This window comes from Acomys minous (genome assembly GCF_964271855.1).
Source record: "Acomys minous genome assembly, chromosome: 5".
Taxonomy (NCBI): domain Eukaryota; kingdom Metazoa; phylum Chordata; class Mammalia; order Rodentia; family Muridae; genus Acomys; species Acomys minous.
In genome coordinates this window covers 115,474,881-115,488,800 of record NC_140494.1, presented here as the reverse complement: position 1 = coordinate 115,488,800, position 13,920 = coordinate 115,474,881, and the positions used below count along the sequence as shown (strand labels likewise).

The 13,920-nt window shown below is 45.7% G+C and overlaps 1 protein-coding gene across 10 annotated transcripts in view; it reads left to right on the top strand.

Moving 5' to 3' along the window:
* The window catches only part of PEAK1 (pseudopodium enriched atypical kinase 1), a 222,713-nt gene that overhangs the window by 207,129 nt on the left and 1,664 nt on the right, over positions 1 to 13,920 (top strand). For all 10 annotated transcript variants that reach the window (XM_084782239.1, XM_084782241.1, XM_084782234.1 and 7 more), the window contains one exon: positions 8,984 to 13,920. This exon is cut by the window's right edge and continues 1,664 nt beyond it. In XM_084782239.1, coding sequence (XP_084638365.1) covers positions 8,984 to 10,147 — 1,164 coding nt within the window. In that variant the 3' untranslated portion in view covers positions 10,148 to 13,920. The remainder of the gene's footprint in view (positions 1 to 8,983) is intronic.

The following is a 13,920-nucleotide window of genomic DNA, read 5'->3' as shown; positions in this document are numbered from 1 at the left end:
ATAAGACCAAACATAAGATTAAACTTGAACTAAACCTCCCTGCTATCCAAGGAAAATATCCATTGCCTACTTTGTCTTTCAAAGAAGTCACGATGGCCACTAAGCTACCGTCCTGGTAGACTAAAGTCAGGGCCTTCCTCATTCCTTTCTAAAGGAAACCGAGGCCAGAGAGGATGGTCAGTTTTACAGCGATGCCAGTTTCATGGCAGACTGCCTCCTGACTCCTAAGCAGACCCTTTCCTGTTGTACTGGAGTCAGTAGCTAGCCCTTCGTGTAGTGCCCTTTGCCTAGAAGAAATGGGGTAGATACCTGGCAGATTACTGCTTGGGCTCATGAAAAATATTGTTTTATTTATCTCATGAGATAATCTTTGAACAAATGCTGCCATGAAGGACTATGTTAAATTTGGATGAGGTTTTTCAAAGAAGATGCTTAATGCATATATAAAAATGCAGCTAGCTTTTTGAATGCCCGCCCCCAGCAGTCCAACGTTGAGAGAGTGGCTGTCTTCTCTTTTGATAGTGCAGATCTTTGTTCTCAAGGCCAGGTGATGCAAAGCTCAGTAGACATAGGGACTTTCCTGTTATACCAGCGGGGCTACTTGCTTTCCCACCTACACCACAGCCTTGTTAAAAGCTTGTAATAAAGTTGAGGTGAATTGTGGAGACCAGCGCCTTTTATTGCACTTTTTACTCAAATCCCAATTTGTCTTATTTGGGTAGATGCTGAGAAAGCAAGACACTAAATGAAAAGGCATTAAGGGGAATAGCTGTTGTTGGTGGGAATTTACACTGAGTTCATACTATATACACAGGCAGTTAATTACTAGCTTAGTAGTAAGGGGAATCTAGATGGGAAGCCATTCCTACTTTCATAATTCAACACAAGTATGCCCAGCGTTGAAACATAGCCGGGAGTGAGTGGTCAGTAGCCAGCTACACACACAGCTGTACTAGTTTAGTGCCCACTTCGTTTCATGGCTCGGGGCATGCCAAAGCATCAGGGGCTCAGCTATGAACCTCCTTAGAAGGAAGAGGTTTGGGTTCATATGAATGTGGAAGCAAAATAGATTGCCTAATGTGAAAAAAGTCAGCTTTAGTATTAATGAGGTGAGGGAATATAGTGGGAATTACAAGTTGGGGTTCACATGAATTGAATTTCTAATCTAGGTCCTGAGCTCTAAGCCACAAATCAAATGGCAAAGCCTTACATGGTCGCCTTCTCAAATATCTCCTCTAGGTTCCAAATGAGTTTCTTAGCCGTGTGAAAGTTTTTGTAGTGATTTAAGCCTTAAAGTACCTGGCCAGGTTCCTACAGTGTGGAGTCCTCGGTGCTTTGAGCCCAGACAGCATTTCCTATAGTAAACATTTCACCTACTTTAAATGTTGTTGTAACAACGTAGCCTTCAGGGGTCAGGGTGGGGGTCCTACCTCTGTAACTGGAAATGAGGGATATCCTCAGTAGGTCGAGGAAGTAATGACCTAGATGCTTACAGTGTCAAACACTGGGCGTCTAATTTGGAACTCGGGGTGTGCATTCTACACGCTCCCATCTGCGGTAGTGCATTTATGTACAGCAGCAGACTAGCACAGATGGAACAGTGTGCGTGCTCGTCAGTGTTCCCCGCTGCGTCCTCTACAGTTCACTCCCTGCACTATCCGTCTCACTTAAGGCTCACTGAGGCACTGTAAAACGCAGAGTGTGAGCGGGAAGTGAGACTCCCTGCTGATGAAGTAGAAGTAGGCTGAAGGCACACTGGGCCCATAGTGGAGAAATAAAAGCTAATGTGGGCTATTTTTGAAGAGTCCTACATTTTGTAATTATTACTTTCTTTGGGGAAAAGAATAGAAAATTGAGTAGAATGATGAAGAACCTTGTCGATTTGTATAGTTTTATTCAGTACAAAGTCAGTGAGCCTCTAGGGCAGACTCCACTCAGCAGACAGCTAGCATTGATCCGCTTTTACTTGATTGTGTAGTCAGCTCATTCATGAGTGTTGACTACTCAGGTTTGTCTGCTGTTGCCCCCGCCCCATGACTTTCCCAACTTCCATCTGTTCCATAAAAGCTGTTCATGTACTCTAGCTGCGCTGGGCAAATAAACGATATAACCACACTGGCTTCAGTGTAGCTTTTTCTTGGTGTTTTGTGTAGGTAAATTGAACATGTACTGTGTGCCTTGTTCTCTGCTAGGCCCTGAGACACAAGTGCCTGTTCTTAAAGTAGACACACACACACACACATACACACACACACACAAGAGCTAATTGTAGTAACGGAGACATCCACATGCAGAAATGGTTTAGAGTGGTTAGTCGCTCTCTCTCTCTCTGTCAGAAATAACACCTGGAAAGGCTTTAAAAGAAAAAGTAGGAGTCCCCTTGATACCTAAGGAATGAAATGGAGCCTTGAACAGAAAGAGTACAGCAAGATTGGGACAGACAGAGCTACAGACAGAGCAACATGATAAGAACAAATAGAAAAGAAGTAGGAAATGACGTTGTAAAGAGAGACTGCCAAGGTATCTAAACAGGCAGTGATATCAGATCATTAAAGATGGCTCTGCTCCTGAGAAAGTTACTGTTAAGGGAACTCATAGAAGAAGCAAAGGAGTCCCATCAGAAAGGCTCTGTGGTAGTCTAGGAAGGCGGTAATGGTAACAGTGGAGGTGAGGAAAGGATTGTTTGAAAGATACTTAGGAATAAAATCAATAGGAGTTGTAAGTCACTTAGACATAGAGAGTAAAGATGGGAAAGAGATCCAGCAGGAACTTGATGCTGGAAAATGGAAAACTGAGCCAGATAATGAAGCCGTTCACCAGGAACAGAAAAGGCCGGAGAGTGAAAGTGAGAAGGACTTGGGTTTGATTGTGCTGAATACTAGGAATCCATGAGATAAGACAACACAAATTATTCAGCCAGCGTTTACAGTATAAGATTCAGAGAGATAAATGTGGGGTTACAAATGCAGTGTGAGGTCAGCGGCAAAGCAAGGTGGTTGCAGAACAGAGTGTCTTGTGAACACTAGCAGCAGTTCAAGCAGCCTCTGGGACAGCGTCAAGAGATAGTATGAAGTATTAAGTGTCATACTTATGCTACCCCCCTCCATGTCTCTGACTCTTGCCTTAAATCTAGCATCTCTCATCAAGAAGGCACCGAAATGGAGGTCTTCTTTACAGGTTCCAGACAGTGAGGGCCTCGTGGAAGGGTCAGCAGTGATCAACGCGTGCTGTCTTTTCCTTCCCAGCTGCTCCTAATGTAGCTTTGCAGTCACAGCCCCCCCACAGTCTACTTTATAAAAGTTGGCTGTCTGGGTCGACATTCTTATTACAAACATAAATGCTTTATAATGACAAATTTGCCTCAAAGGTATGCAGAGCAGTTGCCATGAGCAACACATAAAATGAGCCCCTGAACCGAAATGAACGTTTGGAATTAACTTTTCAGATTATGTGTGAGGAGCCATTGTCCAGCCCGGATTCCCTGCAGAGACCAGGCTGTGTATGTGTTGTGTTTTACCCAGGCTTAAGAAGCCTTGAGAGAGAGTAATTTGACCCTGATTCTATTTTTGCCTTTGGTTTTTTTCCATTTCCCAGTAGATAACTTGTCAGTGGCTAAAGTGTCCCCACCCTGTATTTGGAAATCTGTGTCAGATTGCTTCAGGATGCTGTGACGATGGCGGCAAGTGCTGTAGAAGCATCAGACTTGCTGACTTGCTTGGTTGAGAGCAACCAGATGATGTTCCTTCCCTGTATATTTTGTCAGCTCAACATGGACCCATTTTCCCTCCAAGCTACTTTTACACCTGTACCTTATTCATGCTGGGGTCACGTACAGACCAGCCAGCTGTCCTCCTTGATATCCCCCAGCATCCTCTGAAGAGTGGCTCACGCAGGCTGCCCCGCGAGCTGTGAATGTGAGAGCCCTGTGCCCAGGGTGGGCTCCTGGCCTGCTCACACTCTTTCCATCAAGCGCTCCCTTTATATGCATTCAGCATCACTAACTCTCATGAATGATAGACAGACAGACACCGACCAACCGACCATGGTATATTTTTCCACGTGAGCCACCCTTCAGCAGCTGGGGTTTGTTCTGCTGCAGTGTGCTTCGGTGCCTGGATGCTGATATTGCAGCTCCCTCTAGTGTCTCTGGGGTGTAGCCACGAGGTTTTTCTTCTGTTGCAGAAAAAGCAAGCACAGAATCTGCCAAAGTTGGCAGCATTTTAAGGAGGCTTTCCCATACACATTTCTCTTGTTGGGAATGTGAGCTTTCCCTGAAGATAGGAGACCACACTCGCCGTTTCTGTGTCAGAGCAGAATGTGAGGAGCAGGGCAGATCCCTCTGGGAATAGTTCTTGTGAGGACTCCTTCTTGGGGTGCCCATGTTCAGGCCATCTACCCTTATAAGAAAAGGGTGTCAATATTGTTCAAAAGAGATAAATGAAAACAAGGAACCAAAAAGTTCACTTTCATCCCAAGTGGAGAGAATATGGGGTAAAAGAATTTTTTTTATAAACTGCCAGTAAGAACTTTGTCCATTTATTCTGGAAACAGTGGTTTGTTCTCCAAAATAACTTTTGGACTAGAAATTTATCATCTGAAGTCAGATCATTTTGAGGGTTTTTTTTTAATCTAAAGGAGTCAAGTTATTAATATTTGAAAAATGGCTACTATGTAGTACATAGAATAATATAATATTCCTGCCTAAATTAACATCATTGCAGCCTCCATAATAAAGATTTATGAGCTACCTATCATGTGAAGTCCTATTATGGAAATATCCGTAAGTCCATGTTTGGGTTGTAACTGGCTTCATGGTTATAAACCAATTAAAAGTCCAGTACCTTTCCTCTCCTTTACGCTCCATTCTTCTCTCATTTTCATTTGCCCTTAAACTAGATTGACCCATTATTCCTCAGCCTGTCTGTGCAAATGCCGAGATAAGGAAGTGCTGCGGACCCAGGCTGCTCTCTGGGCAGACCATTTCCTCCCAAGCATCCAAAACAGTGGAACAATTTATCATTTCCTCTTTGTAACTCACTCTGACCCTTTATCTCAAGTTGATCTGTGAAGCTAAACATAAATCCTAGTTGTAGAATCCATGTTCTTACCTACTCCAAGAACTGTGGAAGACTTTATAAAGGTATGCGTGACTACCTCTGTGTGTGCATATAGGGACAATTGAAGTATCACAGTTAAGATACATAGCTCCTCTCCTTTTGATGTTGAAACACCAGATGGTGAGGTTGGTTGGTTGGTTTGTTATTTGTTTGTTTGTGTGTCTTTCCCAGAGTAAGTTGGCATAGTAAAAAGTGAAAGCTTGATTAATTTTTCTCTTAGAAATAGGATGGCTTCCTTAGACTAGAACATAATGCTGACCTTGGCATAAATGGTGGTGACCTTAGCTGGGTGTGGGTCATATGTAATCCCAGGACTGTATGTAACTATATGTAATGCCTGAGGTGGAGGCGGGCGGATCTCTGTGAGTTCGAGGCCAGCCTGGTCTACAAAGCAAGTGCAGGGCAGCCAAGGCTACACAGAAAAACCCTGTCTCAGGAAAAACAAAAAACAAAAAACAAGCAAAACAAACAAACAAAAAACCCCTGAGGTGGGAGGATTACTTCAAGTCTGAAAGTCTGAGACCAGCCTGGGCTCCGTAGTTCCAGACTAGACTGGACTCTTCACTTGACACTATCTCAAAAACAAACAAACTAAACAAAACTTCCCCCACCAGACCAGCAGTCAGAAAGTTCCCTGCTATGTCTGTCAGGGAGCTCTCAGAACATAAAGGGAGGAAGAGAGGGCATGAACACACACATCCTACAAACAGTGTAAATTCTTTTTTGCCTTGTTCTCTTTGGAAAAAAAAAAACACAAAGGTTCTGTGAGGTTGCAGCCTTTTTTAACAGTTCCAAGTGGTCCAGTTGGTTATCAACATTACATTTATGTATCTTAGTCATGTGTAGATTTCCTCAAAATGCTTGTTCCCAGTTAATCTCTCCAACTGCCTGCAAGGTAAGGTTTCCATGTTGTTTGTGTTGTTTGCTTTTTTGGCAGGTTGAGACCCAGAGGAAGTAAGTGAGCGTGGCCAAGGATACTGAGCTATTGGCAAGGCTAAATCCCAGGCCTGAGTCCCTGGGAGTGTCCTTTCTGTAACATGACCGCTGAGTTTAATTTTCAGTCTCATTCAACCAAGCTCAATGATATTTGATAGAGTTTTCAAAGACTGAGGAGTCTGGACCCTGAAACCTCCATTTCGGCAGGCAATATGACATTGAGCAAATTATAAACTGCCAATGAGTTTAGTGGTACCATGTGCCAGAACCAACCCCCACACAACTAAATTATGGCTTGTATAAGATTTTAAATACCTGGTGACACATAAACATGAAGTATTGCCATTGGCGCATAAAGAAGGAATTCCTGTGATTGATGAGCACACAGGATATATTGCACTGCATGTGCTGCAGACTTTGAGGGCTTTCCAAAGATAGTGTTTTCTGAAAGATAGATGTTTGAACTTGAACTCTGCCTGAGGACGTCTATTTCAAGACCAGAAGTTTGCTTTAAAAATAAATATAAAGCATTTCTCAAACTGATTAGTTAAGTATGTGGCAGAAGACTTGAAAGAGCTTGTTTCCGTCGTCTGTCTCAGTAGATATATGTGGACTTGTTTCCATGGCATAGACCAGCGCTATCAAGTCTCTATTTGTAATATTGCATAGGCAGTGAGAAAGAGTCGCTCCTCTCCCTTGAGGCTCCCTTGTCCTTTTTTTCTTTTATTTTTAATATCCTTATGAGTAGAGATCTGTGAGTGCTGCTTCTCCAAACTGGGGATCCATCTGCATCTCCCAAGAGAATTGCAGCTCTCTTTTTAAGTCAAAGGAGTAAAATACGATTTTTTAAACTTACTCTTTTCCATATCACAGTGACAAACAGGCAGCACCCATACAACCAAGAGCACACAGTCCTGGGTCTGTGGTACCTGAGGAGTGTGGGGTCCCTTGCTGAGTAGATGGTGGTGGTCTGTGAGCTGCATCTGCACCGTTAGCCTCTCCAGACCCATCTGGGCGATCTCATGCCCCCTTGAGATCAGAGCGGCTTCATTGAGTCACACCTGCTTCATGAACGCCCTCTGAAAGGTCTTCCTGCCTAATGTTAGTCATGTGCAGACACGCTCAAGTCTGCAAACTGCTAACATTTATCTGAACGTGCAGCATTTCTTGGTGGTAGAAAACATTTAAAAGTCCTTCTTTATGGCTCTTTAAAAATTAAATAGTATAGCCGGGCATGATGGCACACTCGTGTAATCCCAGCACTTGGGAGGCAGAGGCAGGCGGATCTCTGTGAGTTCAAGGTCTACAAAGTAAGTCCAGGACAACCAAGGCTACACAGAGAAATCCAGCCAAAAGAAAGAAAGAAAGAAAGAAGAAATTAAATTAAACAGCATATTATCTATAATCACCATACTGTACAAAATATCTGAATTCATGCCTCCAACCTATTGTTTATATATGGTGCCAGCCACCCCTACTCCTCTTCAGCCTTTGATAGCCGCTATTTCACTCCTAGCTCCTAATGAGACCATTTTTTAGGATCCACATCTGATTGAAATCATACTCTTGTTTTATGAACCCTGTTTACTTCCCTTAACAGATCTCCACTTCCATCCATATAATCACAAATGACATAATGCCATTATTTATATATATATATGTACCATATTTTATTTATCCAGTCAGCAGTTCAGTTCAGATAGTTTCCATTTCTTGCCTATCAATAGTAAACGCTGGAATGCAGATGTTCCTTCAGCAGTGCTATTTCCACTTCCTGTGATTATACAGTGAACTTGATAGATCATACAGTGGCCCTGTGTTTCATTATTTGAGGTTCCCCCCACCCCCCACTATTTTCCACAAGCACTGTACTCCTTTCTATTGCCACCAACAGTGTGCACGACTTTCCTCTTCCCACTTTTCTATTTTCTATTTTCTCACCAGCTATTTTTCTATGATTTATTTGTGCAACTTTTTAATTATGTATGTGTAGGGAGGGGTTGGGGATAAGTTGTGTACATGTGAGTGCAAGCACCTTCGGAGCCTAGAGGCGTCTGGTCCTCCTGGGGCTGGAGTTACAGGTGGTCGTAATCTGCAAGAGCAGTCAGTGTTCCTCACTGGTGAACAATCCCTCCAGCCCCAGAAAGAGCCATTGTAGGTAGATGGTGTTGATTTGCTTTTTCCTGTAGGGGTGTGTGTGTGTGTGTGTGTGTGTGTGTGTGTGTGTGTGTGTGTGTGTGTGTGTGTAATTCGATTGTTTGAGGTCTAGTTGTTTTTGGTTGGTTGCCATTGGTTTTTGTTTTTAATTTCATATGTTCTGAATATTAGGCCCCTGTCAGATGTGTGGTTTCAAATGTATCTCCCATTGTCATCCCCCAATCTGCTGCCTGTTTACTTTGTGGTACAGAGGTTTTTTTAGTTTGATGTAAGCTCATTCGTCCAGTTATGCTTTTGTTGCCCGTCCTTTTGGAGTCTTGTATACAATTTTCTTTCCGGTTCCAACATCTTAAAGCCTTCCCCCTGCTTTCTCCTGCTGGTTCTATAACCTCGGGTCTTGAGGATAAGTCTTTAATTCATCTTGAGTTGATTTTTGTAACCCATGAGAGCTTAGGGGTCAAGTTTCATCTTTCTGCACGTGTACATCCAATTGGCCAGCACCGTTAGCTAGAACCTGCAGTCTACTTTAAAGGGCTCGTATGAAAACTAGAGGGGTACATGTAAAGCTCTGAGCACAGCCGTGAGTGTAGGGGTCCATAGCTGCTGTTGCTACCAACAGCAGTCACTCAGCACAGGGCTGCCTACCTAAACCCTTTCTGAAGACTTTCCTGACTATTTGTTCCTAAGGAGTCACCTCCCAGCCAATCACCCTCAGCACGTCCTCAGTCTGGTCATGGAAGGACATCTGAGTCGTGTCTCTTGCTCTCTTCCAGATCTGTAAGAGCAAAGCTAAGGAGTCGCAGCAGTATTACCACAGCTTGGCTGTCCGGCAGAGTCTGGCTACACATTTCAACATCCAGCAGGATTGCGGCCACTTCCTCGCCGAAGTCCCTAACCGCCTGCTGCCCTGGGAGGACCCTGATGCTCCAGAAAAGGCTGAGGATGAAACTGAAGACAGCGAGGACGAGGTGAAAGGCGAAACCTCCAGGGAAAATCCCGATCCCGGCACTCAAACAGAGTCCTCCCAGAAAGAGAACCAGGGAATCATAAATAGGAAGCAAAGAAGCCATGTTGTAGTCATCACCAGGGAGGTTCCCCACCTCACTGTGGCCGACTTTGTGCGAGATTCTTTGGCCCATCATGGGAAAAGCCCTGACTTGTATGAGAGGCAAGTGTGTCTGCTGCTTTTACAGCTGTGTTCTGGTCTTGAACATCTCAAGCCCTACCATGTCACTCATTGCGATCTACGCCTGGAGAACTTGCTGCTTGTCCAGCACCAGCCTGGGGGAGCTGCCCAGGGCCCTTCACCCACAGACCCCTGCCCCACCTCAGCTTGTCCCACAAGGCTCATTGTGAGTAACTTCTCTCAGGCCAAGCAGAAGAGTCACCTGGTGGATCCCCAGATCCTCCGAGACCAGTCCCGCCTCGCCCCGGAGATCATCACAGCCACCCAGTATAAAAAGTGTGATGAATTCCAGACAGGCATCCTCATCTATGAGATGCTGCACCTGCCTAACCCCTTTGATGAGAACCCAGAGCTGAAAGAGAAGGAGTACACCCGCACAGATCTGCCTCGAATCCCTCTCCGCTCCCCTTACTCTTGGGGCCTGCAGCAGCTTGCTAGCTGCCTCCTGAATCCCAACCCTTCCGAGCGCATCCTCATTTCTGACGCCAAAGGCATCCTCCAGTGTCTGCTCTGGGGCCCCCGTGAAGACCTCTTCCAAACCTTCGCCACCTCCACAACCCTAGTGCAGAAGAACACTCTGCTCCAAAACTGGTTGGACATCAAGCGAACGCTGCTGATGATCAAGTTTGCTGAGAAGTCCCTGGACAGAGAGGGGGGCATCAGCCTGGAAGATTGGCTTTGTGCTCAATACCTGGCTTTTGCCACTACAGACTCCCTGAGCTATATTGTAAAAATCTTGCAACACCGTTAATGTGGCCTGGACGTTGTTTTTAAATATCTCCACCTTTTCCACGTTGCCCTCATGTCCCTGTCCTAGTGCTCACTCAGAATTCAAGGAAAGGAGAGAAGCCGGCGTGCCGTCCTCATCCACAAACAGGGGTCCATTTCAACAAGGTCATTCACAGCTCTACACAGAGTGAGAAGCTGACTGTTTCTTTACTGCACAGTAATTCCATTGCAGTCACCTTCCCTTGGAACATTTGTCATCCTAATAGTCCCACAAATGTGGGGTAAAAAATGAAAATGCACAGCCATAAAGGACCAGCTCCTGTGGCGCGAGCTCAGTAAGCTGCGTCCACCTCTTCACTAACTCTGAGGCTCGCCTGTGCTAACCAGCTGGCAGTACACACGCCAGCAGCCTCAGCTGTCACCCAGGAATGCTCTCACGGCAGATTCCTCTTCCTCGAAGCATCGCTAACTGCCTCTTCCCGGGAGGACATGCCGCTGTGCTTCCTCGGCTCAGTTTCAGTCAATGGGGACTAGCCTCTGCCCTGGCACACAGTGAAGAGAGGGGAGATTGCCATGTCTTAGATCATGGGTCCCTTTGCATTTTTGTCCTTAGCAAAGGTGTACACTGCACAGAGAGCAGCTCAACAGCCACGCCCCTGCTGCCACTGCTTGGCTGCCCTTCGCTTTTGCTCTGTCCCACCTGCTGAAGTTTGGGATTCCTACCCACTCCTGCGGCCCATTACACAGCTGACCGAAGGTGGGGTCATCGATGCCTCGGCTGGACGGAGTACAGTCCAGAGTTTATGAGTGGTTGGCAGGACACAAGGAGATAATGTCCTTATGTGTGCAATTCTCCGGGGCCCTCAGGGAACAGACTTGAAAGTACTGTTCTTTGATTGCTGTCAGACCTATCAGCATGGCAGCCAGGGCTGGGAGCGCCCAAGTCAGAGTTTCTTTCCCCCACAAGCAGTACTTGGCCAGCTTCCTTCCACCAGTAGCCAGTGTTAACTAGTCTGCCAAACGCTGTAGACAGCAGCCCTGAATGAAATGACGGTCCATTTGGGATTAGCGTCTCCTTAGAAAGCACCTCGACGCTGGCCGATGGAATGGCCAGAAGACAAGGGAGGTGGGGAAGGCCACTAATGTTGCTGGCCTGCTCTTTAGAATGCCAGCCTCTTCCAGAAAGACTGCCTGCCCCCCCACCCGCACCCCCAGAGTGAGTGGCACATTGCTCCTGAGACTCTGCAGTGGATCTGGAGCTCGGCTCGCTGACGGCTACGGTGGATGGCTGAGCGTTGTTCCCCGTGGAACCTGTGCTCACCCATAGATTATGTGCAATCTTTGTATGTATTTTTAAGCTGTATATTACAGTGTTTATGTTGCAGCTTTACCTGAGTGAGAACTACAGAAACCTTCCTTTCTACCCTTGGCGCATATTTGCGCTAAGAGGCGAGTTCTCTTTCCACCTGTGTGTGTATGTACGCTCATGCACTTGTTTTATTCAAAACTGTGAGTATCTGTTTACTTCAACCTTGAAATCCCAAGAGTCACTTGAATGGTGTGTACACATGTGTACCCATGTGCATGCACATGCTGGAGATAGGCCTCTGGGAAGCAACCTGTAGTGGGGTGGACAGACATGTTCCAGGCACCTTGCTAGTGAGGAAACCCAGGGAGCCCTCATCCACCAGCACAGGGTTGTCTTAAAGCCAAGACTGATTGTGCAGTATTACTTGGGTGGCACCTTAGTGGCCTTGGAAATTTCTAGACTTTTAACATTTTTAACAGCCTTTCACATGATTCACCTTTATCAAAGAGGATCAAAACAGGAGAATGTATTTTATTATGCATTTTTGAAAGAGAATGATATGTGTGATGCTGCATATGGACGGTGGCTTTGTGTCCCTGGCTAGCGCTCCAGACTCCCAGGAAAGAGGGCTAGTTGGCCCACAGAGTCTTGTGTCTTCTAGACAGAGTTGTGGCTGCACCATGCCTGGCAGGCTGCGGTTTGATTCGTCTTACATAGCCTGGGCACACGTAACTCCATGCCTAATTATGCACTGAGCTGGCAGCCAAAAGGCCACTGACCACGTCAGCTGGTGCAGGCCTTCACTCCCCACAGTGTTTGCAAAGTGAGACATACCTTCTCAGTGCCACTCTCATGGTGCCTTGCCCATGTAAATCTGAATGTTGACTATTTAATGAGGTTACATATTTAATGCAGAATGTTCCCTAGTCCCCTCTGTTTGTTCTGTCTGTAGAAATCTTTTTCTTTCCCTGTCATCTTGGATCCAGCCTTCTCTCGTGCTACAGTAGAGCAAGCATGCACACCTCCACTCCCCTGTCTCGCCGCACTGGTAAACCGAGCACTCTCCATTCCATGCGTCTGCCACTATCCTTATGTCCACACTAGTGAAAGGCAAAGACAAAAGCCAGCTAACAGGAAAAGGGCCTCAGGCTTCCCAGAGACAGGTGGCCATGTCAGTTCTGTCTGGGGGATGGCCACGGAATGTGGGGCTTGGGGGTGGGATTGTTCCAGGTTATCAGAGCAGAGATAAGAATGGTATTTCTAGGCAAGAAGTCCAGGTCCTCTGAGCATTTCTCAAAATAATGAAATTCAGTCAGTATAACATTACTGTAGATACTTTGCATTTCCACTTGATTCATCCATCAACTGGAAGGAAATCCTGCCCTCTGCAGACACATGCGCACATTTTATATATACATATATTATGAATATTGGAGTGTCACTAGTATAGCACTTGAAATTTTCACATAGAACATCTGTATTGACTGGGGTTTTTTTGTTTTTGTTTTTGTTTTCTTTTCTATTAAAGTCTATGCCATAGATTCTTCCATTTATGTTGAGAGTTTGAACAACTATGCCCCACTGGAACTTTTCCTTAAGCCACATGAACACAAACACTCTCTTGGCACGCGTGGGTGCTGGATTTGCACCTGTGGCTAGAGCAGGCAGGAGTGAGAGTGAATGTCTCTCAGAGTGCCTTGTTAGCATGGTAACCTAGCCATGGAAAGAAGAATGGTTTCACAGAGAAGCCTAGGCTACCAGCAGCCTCCCGTGCCACAGAGGAGAGCTCTTTGGGGATGCATACACCCACATGTATACAAAAGTTCATTGTAAAGGCCAGCAGCTGCATGAGCAAGTGAGCAATTAAACCTGTGAGAAAATGACAAGAGACTCATGAAAATCACCAACCCAAGGCTGAGCTAGGTTGGCAGGCAGATGATAGCAATGGATTTCAGGATTTGTTCTCAAGAGAGCACGGGATAAGGTCATGGGGGAGTGAGCACTGGTGCTCCCAAACTGCTGGTGCTTAGGGCCAAGAAGTAAATCACCCAAGGGCTAGTCAGAGCAGCCTCCCACTGTCAGATTAGAGGAGCCAGTTCTGCATCTGGGCTCGGGTGTATTCATGAACATGGGAGTCTAAACCTCTAGGAAGACTGGTGCTTCTAGAAGTAAAGCCTCTGCTATCACAAAATCCCCATGCACAGTCTCGAAGCCCACTCAGCAGTACGTTGGGGAAGCTTTCCAAGTCTGACTTATCCAGTACTGGGAAATTACCAGACACTAACTGGGATCCTGCAGTGAGGATCACCCGTAGCTTTTACCCAGAGTGATCCGAAAAGATACAGGCAAGTCTCAAAAACTGGGATGGATTTAGGAGGTTTAATTATATTTCAAGTAATTCTGGGACTCTAAAGCATACACACACTTGGAAACAGGACAAGAGGAACTCAGCTTCCCTGGGCCAACTCTGGCACGCTTGTCATTCC